This window comes from Phragmites australis, chromosome 18 (assembly GCF_958298935.1).
Source record: "Phragmites australis chromosome 18, lpPhrAust1.1, whole genome shotgun sequence".
Classification (NCBI taxonomy): Eukaryota; Viridiplantae; Streptophyta; class Magnoliopsida; order Poales; family Poaceae; genus Phragmites; species Phragmites australis.
Window position 1 is genome coordinate 14,246,563 of NC_084938.1, and position 14,020 is coordinate 14,260,582.

Below are 14,020 nucleotides of genomic sequence, written 5' to 3' on the forward strand. Positions count from 1 at the left end.
AGGTGCTTGAGGCGGAGTGGGTTGGCTCTGGGGCTGAGGTGCCTGAGGCGGAGTGGGTTGGCTCTGGGGTAGCGGTGCCTGAGGCAGAGATGCAGGGCCCTGGGACAGGTGGGACGCTGGTGATTGTGACTTCTGACAGCTTCCCGTCTGGGCCACAAAATGAAGTTTCCAACAGCCTCATCGAGAATCTCAATACCCTCAGGTGCGCTGATTTCGAGCTTGTACTTCCTGAAAATCAGCTGCACCGAGTCCACTTGTACCTTGGCGTAACCAGCCAGAATATCTTGACTGTGAAACACACGGCTTGGAATGGCCTGGCCAGTGGCAGCCTCGACAGTGAAGTCTCCCTTGCCGACCGGAACATGAAGAATGCAAGGGGTAGCCTCTTTGATTTCATCCACAGGATATCTCTGGCTATCAAAATGTGTGGACCCGACGCTGCTCCGAAATCCTGGGCTGGTTGGTTGCTCTATCAGCATTAATGCCGCCCTTTCCTTCTCCTTTTCATTCCACATCTTCATGAATTCAACCTTAACCTGTTCTTGTATCTATTCCTCTAGGGTCTTCTTATATCTATTTCGTGTCTTGTACTGGCCCGCATCGTTTGGGAACCCATGCTTCCAGCCCACTTTTGATCCGATGCCTCGAGTGCGACCCGGGTGTTCTTTGTTCCCCAGGGTCTTGGTAAGCAGGTCATTCTCCCTGTCAGGCTCTAGAGACCCTTCCTTAGCAAGCTCTTGGATGGTCTGGGTCACCTCCATGGTCTCGGGGCTATTGAAGGCTAAGTCCCCAGACTCGGTTCGTTGTGACCGAGCGTAGACCCAGTTTCTGCTTTGCTCGTTACAATTTTCTAAAGGGTTGGGTTTCCCAACCCGAGCAGCCTCTTCTTCTTGCCTCCTCCACTCAGGAATTTTGGGGGCGTACCCAGATGTGCCCAGGTGATGGTGGTGCTTATTCTTCTTCGCAAGTTGCTTGAACGATTCACCTAGTTTGATGACATCAGGTGTGGTCTTCTGCCTAACAAACTCTGCCCATTGCTCTGGTGTAATTTTTCCGTATTTATTAAAGGGTACCAGATTCTTCTTCACGAATTCCTTGTTGAGCTCACTCTTCCAACCCCGGAAGCTTTTTCCCATAGTTTTCAATGCATTCTGTTTGGCTGCTTCCTCTGTTCCCGAGGGGAATCGGATGGTTCTCTGCAATCTTGCCCATAGGAAATCCGTCTCATCCGACACCAATCGCCAATCAGTTACAATGATTGGGACGTACTCCTTGACAAGGAATCCGCAACCGTTGCGGAATTTGGCGCAGGCCTCACGAGGTGCAATAGGCTCCCCTTCAACACCGACCTGTGTTATTGTATAAATGTCGGACGGCAACTTGTTCCTGCTACGCTCGCCCCTTCTTCGTTTCAGCGTCGGCCCAGAGGGACCCGCAGTTTCGGGCACAGATGTAGCGGTGGGTTGTGGCGCAGAATGTTGTGGCGCAGATGATCGACATGAAGATCTTTGCACCCTCACCCTCTAGAGAGAAAATAAATGAGAGTTGAGATCAACAGAAAATATTCCTCCATTTAACAAGTATGAAATGCATTGACTCAACTAAATACCTCTTCGGCGGGATCGTACTCGTTGTCACTTTCCCGACGGCGGATCTCCCGCTCGCACGGAACAGGGCTCGGGCTGTGATACAAGCCCGAGCTTTTGCTGCGTTCGGAGGAGGATGGCTGGTGAGGGCTTGGGTCCCTATCCGACCTCTGTGCCGGGGAGGCCTCTATTGCGAGCGTCCTCTGTGCCGGGAGGCCTCTGTTGCAACATCCGACATCCTGCTTGCTTCTGGTTTCTTCGGGGTTACTGTCCTCTTCTGCCCCATAGTACTGAATCGACCGCTGGATTATTGTTGTCTAGAAAAATCTAACAAGTATGCTAGTATGAAAAAAAAGAGGAATTTAGTAGTAGTGTAAAATGTAAAATGGAGTATCATAGAACACAAAAAAAGCATAGAAATTAGAGAGCGGAGAATGATAATATTGGATTATTCGAACGCCGTATGTGCTTATATGCATGCATGCATGCATACCGTCCTATACAGTAAGTAGCTGTACCAGGGTCTAAGGCCCTCAAGAACTATATATATGTATGCATCTTATTATCTTGATAAGAATTTCACTAAACCAGTAGTGTTCTAACTTACTTGCAATTACACTCTCACTCCTACGTAGGTGTATTCTAGCACACGTCTAAATAAGATTAGAGATATAGTTCCATATAGCACGAGCATACACTTTGACCACATATATATATATATTATTTCTCTTAGAATTTAATCCCCAAAAATACGAGCACTTATGCCAAATCTAGAACCTGAACCTAGATAAACAAGTTTCACCATAATGACCCTAGACAACTCTTAAGTTCGCAACCAGCATGAGATTTGTTGGTGCCTATATTGATAGAGAAGTAGAGCACAATATACATGTATGAGGCCAACCACTGGCCGAAAAAGTAATCAAAGCACAAAACCGAGAGTGAAAGGAAAGGAGAGATTAGTCTCCCAGGATGATGAGCCTAAGCCTCTTCGCTCCAGCTAAAGTCTAGCCTCCTCTTTGATCTTAGCAAGGAGTGTTTCAACGGAGGATCCCCTGCATTGGAAAATTAATTCTTGCATTTCGCTCCGTCCAAAATTTCCAAGAAACATTGCACAGTTAGTGATCCTGATGAGCGCCCTTCAATGGATGAAGTGGTCTCCAAGCTGAAGGTAATCTGTGATGTGCTAGCTGTTTTGACTTTTGGGGGAAAATGTTCTTATGGGAAACTTTTGTGTACAACATATCGACAAGGAGCGTATCCAGAGGGAGAGTGGATCTGAATCAAAGAAAAAGACCAAGCACTCATCTGCCTTCACCGGGTCATTTCTGCCTAGGAAAAAGTCAAAGTGACAGGAATTCTGGTAGAGTTGGTTCAAGCTATAAATCATGAGCTACACACAGCAAGGTCGTTCAATTGTAAATAGTGGTAAGAGAAGGCCAGGCTGCAAGTGGCGTGAGGATACATAGTTTAGTGGTTACACGGAAGTATAAGATGTATACTGGATGGCATTTAAGTCCATGAGAGAATAATCTCTCCGATCCTAAATACAAGTTTATTAGGATATCTATATAGTCTATAATATAACGCTTTAACTAATAGTATTTATAAAAATATATTATTTTAAATAGAAAAAGTTATATATTATAAAAATATTTTTATGATAAACCTAGTAACATTAATCCTATATCGTTATTCTATATGATTTTCTAGCTAATGATGATCAAAACTAAATAAGTTTGATTTAAGACAAATCTAAATGGAGTTGTATTTAGGGTCGGAGGGTACAGATGCTAACTGCAAACAAGTTCCAATACATTAAGCGTCTCTTAAAGTCTCAATTAGTATACTACACAAATTTCTATCTTCCTCTTGTACTATAAATATGTTGTGATGTGAGCTTCTACGATGTTTTCTTAGCACCCATATCACAAACAACTTTTGAGTGTAACAATCAGCACATGTACGACATCACAGAGAAGGGGGGAGGGGAAAACACGGCCGGCCGGAGAACCGACTACGACGGCTCGGCCGGGAGTGGGAAACGGAGCTACTCACCGGCAGCGCTGCACCACGGCACGATGGCCGGCATCATAGAGAAGGGGGGGGGGGAACACACGGCTGGCCGGAGAACCGACTACGATGGCTCGGCCGGGAGGGGGATATGGAACTACTCACCGGCGGCGGCGGCTCCTCCTCGGCGCTGTGGACCTCGGCGGCGGCGGCTCCTCCTCGGCGCTGTCGAACTCGGCGGCAGCAGCGGTGACGGTGGCGGCTCCTCAGCGCGGTCACACTCGGCGGAAACGGAGAGCACGGGAGGCGGACGGAAGGACAGCCTGACGGCGCGGTCGATGTGTTCTGAAAGCACTAGGGTTTTCGAGGCCGCACGCGGTTATATAAATAGGAACGATTTCCACAGGCGGTTGACTTAAGAAACCGCCTGTGAAAATCATTTTCACAGGCGGTTCCTTAGGTGAACCGCCTGTGGAAATGGATTTTCACAGGCGGTTTCGTAAGTCAACCGCCTGTGGAAACCTGTGGAATGTTTTTTTGCTAGTTTGGAAAATACTATTCTATTACATATTAAAGCATCTTAAATATTCTATTACATACTAAAGCATCTTAAATAATCTATTACATATTGAAGCATCTTAAATGCATATAAGTCTATAATACAAATTAAAGCTTATCCTAATTGTATACAAATTTCAGGATTCTATCACATTGGAAAATAATTCGCATAACATTGCACTATTTTCCTTGAACGGTTTTCCCTACACCATCCAGACGCATGTACGGTATCACAGATCTATCGAGGGTTGCTTCTACAAGTTTGATCCTTTCTGGATCTCCAAAAGGCGGCACGTCATCGAACTGATTGTATTCTTCCGCATCCTCCACATTCTCGACTCCGACAATTCTTTGTTTTCCGGCAACAACTACGTGCTTCTTTTCATTCGTGGGGTCGATTATATAGAAAACTTGTGCGACGTGATCAGCGAGTACCCACGGGTCATCTTTGTGGCCTACAATGTTGAGGTCGACAATCGTGAAGCCGTAGTTGTCCACCGCCACGCCATTTGGGTGTTTGACCCATTTGCACCGAAAGACGGGGATCTGCAGATTCACTCCATAGTCGAGTTCCCAGATTTCTTCTACGAACCCATAGTAGTTGACATTTTCCCCTGTTGTGTCATAGGTTTCTGTTCGAACACCGCTGTTTTGGGTCGTGCTCTTCTTGTCTTTTACTTTGGTATAAAACGTGTACCCATTAATGTCATACGCTTGCCATGACGTAACTAAACTTGATGGGCCACAAGCTAACATTTTAACTTTTTTTTTATCTAGAGATTCACCGTCCGGAAGGTTTTGGTTCTTGAACCATGTGGTGAAGCGACGCTTGTGCTCTTTCAAGATCCAATCATACGAGCGGCCTTGATTTTTTGTGTACAGCTCATTTAGGTGTTGTTCGACGTACGGCGCCACTAACTGGATCTGCTGCAATATGGTGAAATGTGCTTCTTCCACTGCTTTGTAATCATGATCGATGAATCTTTTCTTTCCTTTGGTCTCTCTCCCAGACAACCTCCCCTCATGTCGAGATACAGGTACACCAATGGGATTAGAATCTTTTATGTAATCGATGCAACACTCAACGACTTCCTCGGTACTGTAGCCCTCGATCATGGAACCCTCTGGGTGAGCACGATTCCGTACATAGCCCTTCAGAATGCCCATGTACCGCTCAAACGCATACATCTGATGTAAGAATACAGGGCCCCGCGCAATTATCTCATTCACGATGTGAACCAAGAGGTGTACCATGATATCGAAAAAGGATGGAGGGAAGCACATCTCAAGTTGGCACAAAGTCTCTACCAATGAACTATGTAGAGCACCTAGTTTTTCAGCATCGATCACCTTCTGAGCAATTGCGTTGAAGAAGTGACACAACCGTGTGATGAACACCTTTATGTATCTCGGCTTGATACCCCTTATTGCAATAGGGAGCATCTGCGTCATCATCACATGACAATCGTGAGACTTCATGCTGATTAGCTTCAAATCTTTCATCGACACTAGGTTCTTAATGTTGGATGAGTAGTCAGTCGGGACTCTCACCCCACGTAAGCACTTGCACAGTGCCTTTTTCTCCTCAGGTGTCAGAGAGTAGCTAGCCGGTGGAAGATAATGTTTCCCATTTGGTCTGTCTTCAGGGTGTAGCTCTGGCCTAATTTCAAAATGCACCAAGTCCTTACGTGACTTGATTCCATCATTTGTCTTGCCTGGTATGTCCAGTAAGAGGCCAATGATGCTATCACACACATTCTTCTCAACGTGCATGACATCGATGCTGTGACGGACGTCCAAGTCCTTCCAGTAGGGCAAATACTTAAAGAAAATTGGCATCTTCTTCCACAGCGTGCTGGTCGGCGTCTCACTTTTCTTCTTCTTTTTACCCTTCGGCGGCTTACCAAAAACAACCTTGATGCTACTGACCATTTCAAACACTCGTGCCCCGCTGTGAGGTTTTGGGCCAGTATCTTCCTCAACCGTGTTGTCAAAATATTTCTTCATATTGCGGTATCTGTGAGTTCTGAGTAAGAACCGTCGGTGGCGGGTGTACACTACCTTCTGTGAGTACGGAAGGTACACAGATGCGGTTTCATCCAAGCACACTGCACATCCTTGCTTCCCTTTAACCTGTCCCAATAGGTTAAAAAGGGCGGGATAATCATTGATGGTAACAAAAATCATTGCTTTCACCGTGAAGTACTGTCGTCGGAATTCATCCCACACCCGGACCCCCTCGTTCCACAGTTTCGCCATATCTTCCATCAATGGTTCCAGAAACACATCTATATCGTTGCCTGGTTGTTTCGGTCCTTGGATAAGAGTGGACAGCATAAGGTACTTCCGCTTCATGCATAGCCATGGAGGAAGGTTGTAGATGGCCAGGACCACTGGCCAAGTGCTATGTGAGGTGCTCATGTCACCGAAAGGATTCATTCCGTCCGTACTCAATGCGAACCTTACATTCCTTGGTTCTTCAGCGAACTCTGGATACATGGCATCGAACTTTCTCCATTGCCTAGCATCAGCGGGGTGTCAAAGCTTAGTTCCATCCTTCTTGCGCTTATCGAAATGCCAACACATTAGTTCAGAGTCCCTAGGGTTCGAGTACAGGCGCTGCAAGCGGGTTATCACTGGTAGGTACCACATCACCATCGCAGGACTTCTTCTCTTCTTCTCCGCGTTGGAAGAAGTGTCTTCTTCGTCACGACCAGCATTACTTTTCTTCTTCTTCGTGTTGGCGGAAGCAACTTCGTCCTCACAATCATCATTCCTCTTGTACCGACTCGCATTGCACACTGGACATCTATCCAAGGCTTCGTACTCTTTACGGTACATGATACAATGGTTCGGACACGCGTGTATTTTTTGCACATCCAATGACAACGGGCAGATAAGCTTCTTCGCCAGATAAGTGGTGATGGGCAAGGAGTTAGGCTTAGGAAGCATGTTTGCCAAGAGACTCAACAGATCCGAGAAACTCTTGTCGGACCATCCATTGCTGGCCTTCAACCTTAGAAGTTCAAGCACCGAATGCAACACCGTGAACTCCTTATCACAGCCCTTCGATTCCTCATACAAAAGTTCCTTCGATGCCTTTTTTAATGCCTCGAAATTATCTAAACCTCTCGTGTCCCTTAAAACATGCGGTTCTGCGTGGCGCAGCATTTCCTCCAGATCAAAGTCAGCATCATCATCCAGATCAAAATCGGATTCATCATCCATCATAAAATCAGTGTCGCCTTCGACTGCTCCCTCATCATCACCATCTACTTGATCAGCAGCGATGTCCTGGTTTGATTTGCTTGTACGTTGTTCGCCGTGATTGGACCAACATTTGTAATTCTCAACAAAACCTCTCAAGATCAAGTGCAATTTGATTATACTTGATTTGTCCCACAATTTCTGGTTCTTGCAGTCAGAACATGGACAGTATATTTCCTTTGTCTTCTTAGTTAAAGCGTCCTTCTGTGCGGCTTCAATAAAAACAGAGAGTCCATTGATGTATATTTCTCCATGTCTTGGCGCATCATACATCCATGCTCTGTCCATCTTTAACTTCAACCACAAAATTAGATACATTAATTAATTAAATAATTTATTTGAAAATCAGAATTAAAAAGATTATTATGATTATAATATGTCTATGTAATTGAATCTACATTAACGTAAATTTATGACTCAAAATAATGTGAATTCATTACTCTCTCTCTCTCCCTCTCCCTCTCCCCTAGATCTAGAGAAAATATCCCCATTCATGATGAAACCACCTAGGGCTAAACATCACATTCTAGCTACATTTTTAAAATATAATACTAGAATCATGTGAATCTACACAATTAAATCAATATTGCAACAAATTTGAGCTAATTTGATGATCAAAATAGCAAGAACCATGAGCATCTCTAGATCACATTGAAACTCTAATTTAGCCTTAAATCTAAATTTAAACTTAAAAAAAATACAAGCTAGGGATGAGATCTTATTTGGCTCCTCCAAGGAAATCTAAAACAAAACCTCCTCCCCCCCCCTATTTTCCAAATCGGCCAGCACAGTAAATACTTACTGTTTCGAACAGTAAGTCTGTCTGAATAGAGCTGGCCAAGAAGAAGCAGTATTTATGGAGTATTTTCACAGACGGTCGACTTAATAAACTGCCTGTGGAAAAGTAATTTCCACAGGCGGTTCCTTACGTGGACCGATCCATTTCCACAGGCGGTCCACGTAAGGAACCGCCTGTGGAAATTACTTTTCACAGGCGGTCCTCGGCCGCACGGAGCTGCAGCCACTTTCTCAAGCGGTTTTTCCTACGAACTGCCTGTACAAATCAATCCTAGGTATCTCGGAAAATAGGTTTTGTAGTAGTGAATGGATTGGAGCGTTGGAGGAGGGGAGAGGGGGAGGGTGGATGAGGATTGCGGCGTCGCGTGAATTGTGCAGAGGTGTAGGATTTGGGAGAGGATGGGACGTGTCGAGATGGGAGTAGAGGGACCACCTGTCAGCGCATAATTAAGAGGAGGAGGCAAAACGCAGACGGGACGCATGACGGAAGGAAAGTTACAAAATTTTTAATTAGTGAAGATATGAGAGATTTTGGGGTGGGTTTGGGATTCATGGGATTCGGGGTGAACGTAAAACTCATTAGAGACTTCTGAAGTAGTAGAAATATGTAGCTACAACCGTGGAATGAGCTGACATTGAATCATCCATGTCACAAGCACTACTGTCAAAAAGTGCTCCTCTTACTTCATATACCAGCAGAACTTGATAAAAAAAAATTTGAAGCCCGTTGTATATATAATATTACAACATGCTTATTGAAAACTTGCAGGACTTGTTGTTCCATACGTTACGTGCTCTTGCAGGAAAGGCGACAGCTCCCTGCCGCCAGTATTACGATAGGTCCACGATCTTTGATTGGGGGTTATCACGCAAGGTATATGCATGCTGCTAGTTAATTTATTGGATTACGATACAAGGTATGCTTCCTTGACATCGATCCTATATAGTGAACTCACTACTATAATCCTAATTTTTCCTGAGAGTTGGAATAAGTTATACCGATGGTGCGTCGGTTAGATACGTACGAGTGGCTGATGGTGATTCTGATTTCCTGCTAGTACTAAGCATTGCATGATTATTGAAAAGCAACCATATATACATGGGCAAGAGAAAAGCATCCATTGTCGATCGCTATGAAACCTACAGACTATATATATATACTGCAACAAACATGGAATGAGCAGATGTTAATCCATCACGTCAGAAGCTAGCACAATTGATAGATGGTGCAGCTGTTACTTCATATACCAGCAAGCACGAGGCACGAGAACTAATTTAGTGACAACAACTCAATCAACGGCCGAGTCTGCATTCTGATCCTTGGAATTATGCATACGTGGGTGGCTAATAGTTCCTCCTGTAATATATAAATGTCGGCCTTAGTTCTGACCTACAGTGTATTGATTTGGGAGCACTAAGTATATTCATGGGGTCAGCTGCGCTGAATGCTGAAAAACTAACCTCCTTTGATGCTAGTCTAAGGAAACCCTTTTCGTCTATACAAGTTAAGATGAGAAATTCTACTGTTGCTACTTCACTACTTCATCTTTAGAATCAGAGAAAATGACAAATTCAGGATATAGGTATGGCTAGTATAAAGAGACACAGCACATCATTCAGAGACTACCACTGCACCATTGTAGATTTCTGGTACTCTCTTCTACCTACGTTCACATACAGGGCGTCAAGTCTATACGCTTGTAAGTCTTAAACTCGCGTGAATTAGACCTCTTGTTACAACTCCGACCACTCCTTTTCCCTTATCAATTATACTTTTTATTTTGGACTAATAATGCTAACATCTACGTTTGATCTTCCAAGTGAATATGAAAATGAAATTAAATCCCGTCCTGACGGCGTTGTCTGCGGCAGCATTCGGGTTCTTCGTCGGCGTTTCTTTTCCTGTACAAATCACACCAAAGGTTTTCCCATGGAGCTTTGGTAATGCGAATTCTACCTTCGGTTGTAGCGACATACTTCTCAGATTTTGGGCACCATCCGGAAATAGCACTTCAATTGTAGAGGGGACAACCATTCTGCAGTCAAATACCACTTCAAGGGTACCACTCTGAATTTGTGAATGCTTCGTCCATGGAACGATATCAGTGTTGCCTTGGTGAAACTGAAACGATGCAGTTATATATTTGCATCGGACAGTCCATATATGATATGTCCTTATCTTTCTTCTTATCATGTCCTATTGAAGATTGCTGCGGCCTCAAAGCCGAAAGGCGCGAAGAGGCTACCACCGAATATTGTAGTTCGAGAGTCTGATCTTCACCTGCGCCGGCTGTGGGGAAACCCGCGTGAGGTCTCTCATCCTCACTCGTCTTTCCGTTTATAACTCTGAACCTCACTGTGAAGTGTTACTAGTTTGTTGTGTATGACTAATTGAACTTGTGGGATTAATGGCAGGACACGCCCACTAGGAAGTACCTTCTGGTCCTGACAGTAGGGTACACTGACAAAGATAATGTCAACGCGACTGTTCACAAGGTGAGAAATATTTAAGCTGGATTTAATCCCGAATCTTAATATTTTTTTCTGATTTTAGATGGTTCGTAAGCTGAATGATCTCATTCTTCCTATATATCAAGTAGTTCTCGGACAATTTCGACGTGATGCTGTTCCACTACGACGGGCGGACGACGGAGTGGGACGAGTTCGAGTGGTCCAAGCAGGCCGTCCATGTCAGCGCCAGGAAGCAGGCCAAATGGTGAGGAGCAGCCATTGGTGCATGCAATGCAACTGCGAGCAAACTATACATGTATATGTATATATATATATGTATATGTATGTATATATATATGTATGTATATGTATATATATGTATGTGTGTGTATATAATATATATATATATACATATACATATATATATATGCATATACACATATATACACATACATACATATACATATACACATAATATGGTAGTGTTATTTTACACTTAGGGTGTAGAATAATATTCTACACCCACCCGCCCAGCCCACCCGCGCTAGCACAGGCCACCCGAGCCCAACGTAGCCTGCCCGCGCTCATGTGGCTGCCCCCACGTTGCACTGCACCACATGGCCGCCTTTGTACGCCTGTGCTCTCGCACCTGCATGCCTATGCACACACCACATGGCTGCGCTAGCCGCGCCCCGGACCCGTGCGCTCGTGCCACGTTTCCACATTAATTTTGTGGCATGGCACTCCTAAACAACTGTTGATACTACTGAACAATAATTACTGAGATATCTACTGACAAATATTGATATTACTAAACAACTACTGTACAAAACTATTAATACTACTGAATAAAATATTGATACTATTGACAACTACTAACACAAGCTACTAACCAATTTTCCTATAACTTGAAACTATTGGATATTTAACTACTGATGACTACCGATACTACAGAACAATTTTCTATAACTTGAAACTATTGAACAGCTACATACAAAACTATTGAACAAAACTACTGACAACTAGTGAAACATCAAAATCATAATAAATTTTCACTATTGAACACTACTGGTCTACTAAATAAAAACTAATAAGCGTTATCGGATAACTAAACTACTGAACACTACTGAGTACTACTGCACTACTAACTATTCAACACTATTGAATAAGTATAGGGCTCCTGCTGACTAGTGAACATTACTGGACTACTGGATGTGTGGCGCGTGGCACAGAGCGAGCAGGTGCATAAGGTGCGTGGCGTGCAAGCGAGGGGACATGTGGTGCATGCGTAGGGCGAATGTCGTGGGCCATAGGGACGTGTGGGGCATGGCGCATGGGTTGGGCGGCGAGCTGCGTGGGCCACGAGGACATGTGGCGCACGACGCGCGAGCACGGTATGTGGCGGCACTAAAGCTTGGTAGTTAGGTGACTAGATTAGGCTAGATGTAAAATATTATACTACATTATAAGTGTACAATATTATTTTTATATATCTGTGTGTCATTGTGATCCAAACGAAATGCACGTAGGTGGTATGCCAAGAGGTTCATGCACCCAAGCGTCGTGGCGCCGTACGAGTACATCTTCCTCTGGGATCAGGACTTCGGCGTGGAGACCTTCGACGCCGAGGAGTACCTTAAGATTGCGAAAAAGCACGGTCTGGAAATATCGCAGCCGGGGATGGACATCACCAGGGGGGTGAAGACCTACGACGTCAACGTCAGAAGGAACGGCAGCGAGATACACAGGTAAGCATATATGCATTCGCTACTGTTATTTTATGATCAATGTTTGGATTAGTTAGGTAGATTGTTTGCATTCACTAAATAGTTCCATATATAATGGCAGCTGCTAATCAATCCATTGAACTAACTCGATCGAATTGGCATGCCGGGACATATATGCAGGTCGACATCTGCAGGGAAGTGCGCCGACGTGCACCAGCCGCCGTGCAGCAAGTTCGTGGAGGTGGGTGCGCCCGTCTTCACCAGGGAAGCATGGACTTGTGTCTGGCACATGATCCAGAACGACCTGGTTCATGGCTGGGGTCTCGACTGGAATTTCTGGAGATGCGTCGACGTACGCTAGCACCCACTGACTCACCTCATGCATGTGCTGTTCGTAGCGCTCTTGTGAACTCTACTAAAAAAAATGGGGTTGCGTGCGTGCAGGAGCCCGAGGAGCAGATCGGCATTGTGGACGCGCAGTACGTGGCCCATCACGTGGGGTTTACGCTCGGGAGCGCGGGCAACGACACCAAAGAAGATAGCCGCGGCAAGGTGAGAGCCCGGGCGTCCAGCGAGTTTGGCATGTTCAAATTCAGATTGAACAAAGCAGACGAAGCCCAGGCAGCAGCTCTTCTTGCACTACCGGATGCAGACCCCAGATCATAGTCTTGAACGCCATCATCCGTCAACTCAAACTTCCTCTTCTTTTTTGGTGAATTCAACCAAGGCTCACCTTTTTTCATTTGAACTCACGGTACAATTAACTGGTGAACAATGTTAAAGAAAGCCCAGTTCTTGGTTAGGCCAAGTGAACCATTGTCTACTCTCCAACCCCTGTGTTAGCTCAAGTTTGAGCAGCCGCATATATTAGCATAATGGCAAACATAGCATAAAAGGAAAGGTATCAAAACCATGGGAAGACTCCGGCTGCATTATACACACTGGCAAACATATCATAAAGGAAAGGTATCAAAACCATAGGAAGACTCCGGCCGTATTATACACAGTATTTTAGTCTGTCTCAGGGAAACATTTTCTATTATCCGGCTAGCTTCAAGAAATGCAAGCAATACCCTCCGAAAGCAAGCAAAAGACCACATAAATACTTTTTATACACACCAGACGTATCTCAGCCACAATTCAAATAGTTTCTCACGTTACAGTTCACATATCACACCAAACATTGCAATTAACATAACTCATATAAATTTTAAATGTGACAACACAAAGTAATCTTTTCACATATCTTATACATTGTCATTGTCGTCTTAGTAGAACTAGCCTTTTTGGTAATGACTCCCCTCAGGCCTCAACAAGAAATAAGCACCTTGGAATCTACTTTGCTAGCCGGGATTGTAATGTCCTGTCTCTTGAAGAGTGGTGGCGGTCCAACATATCACCCCATCGGTCTCTGGTACCATTGCACATCTCGGCCTTATCGAGATGAGTCCTTGTGCAAATCCTACCTTTGGTTGTGTAAGAGCCCTATTCCCTAAGATGCTAGCAGGATGGCCTTTTTACCATATCATTTGTGGAAGAATCAGGAAAATTCCTTCCAGATTAAGTGTAATTTACAAAAACAGCAGCCGTCTCTATAATCTTATCCACAAGACTTCAGAT

The 14,020-nt window shown here is 44.6% G+C and overlaps 1 protein-coding gene across 2 annotated transcripts; it reads left to right on the plus strand.

Annotated features, from left to right (window-relative positions):
* The first annotated feature begins 9,851 nt into the window (after window positions 1–9,851).
* On the plus strand, window positions 9,852–13,429 carry LOC133899162 (uncharacterized). 2 transcript variants are annotated; one of them, XM_062340121.1, is made up of 8 exons: window positions 9,852–9,922; window positions 10,044–10,282; window positions 10,429–10,533; window positions 10,638–10,718; window positions 10,823–10,938; window positions 12,203–12,421; window positions 12,581–12,752; window positions 12,845–13,425. In XM_062340121.1, exons 2-8 carry the CDS (start codon window positions 10,049–10,051, stop codon window positions 13,064–13,066), a joined length of 1,149 nt encoding a protein of 382 aa, XP_062196105.1. In that variant the 5' UTR covers window positions 9,852–9,922; window positions 10,044–10,048; the 3' UTR covers window positions 13,067–13,425. The 2 variants fall into 2 exon arrangements, with proteins under 2 accessions (XP_062196105.1, XP_062196106.1); XM_062340122.1 differs by having other exon boundaries at window positions 9,863–9,922; window positions 10,095–10,282; window positions 12,845–13,429.
* The last annotated feature ends 591 nt before the right edge of the window (window positions 13,430–14,020 follow it).

Excerpts from the sequence above, each read along its gene's own strand:
- LOC133899162 (XM_062340121.1), top strand. The coding sequence starts at position 10,049 with ATGAAAATGAAATTAAATCCCGTCCTGACGGCGTTGTCTGCGGCAGCA. Across the intron at positions 10,534-10,637 it reads TGTGGGGAAACCCGCGTGAG|GACACGCCCACTAGGAAGTA; the intron begins GTCTCTCATCCT and ends GATTAATGGCAG. Across the intron at positions 10,719-10,822 it reads TCAACGCGACTGTTCACAAG|TTCTCGGACAATTTCGACGT; the intron begins GTGAGAAATATT and ends TATATCAAGTAG.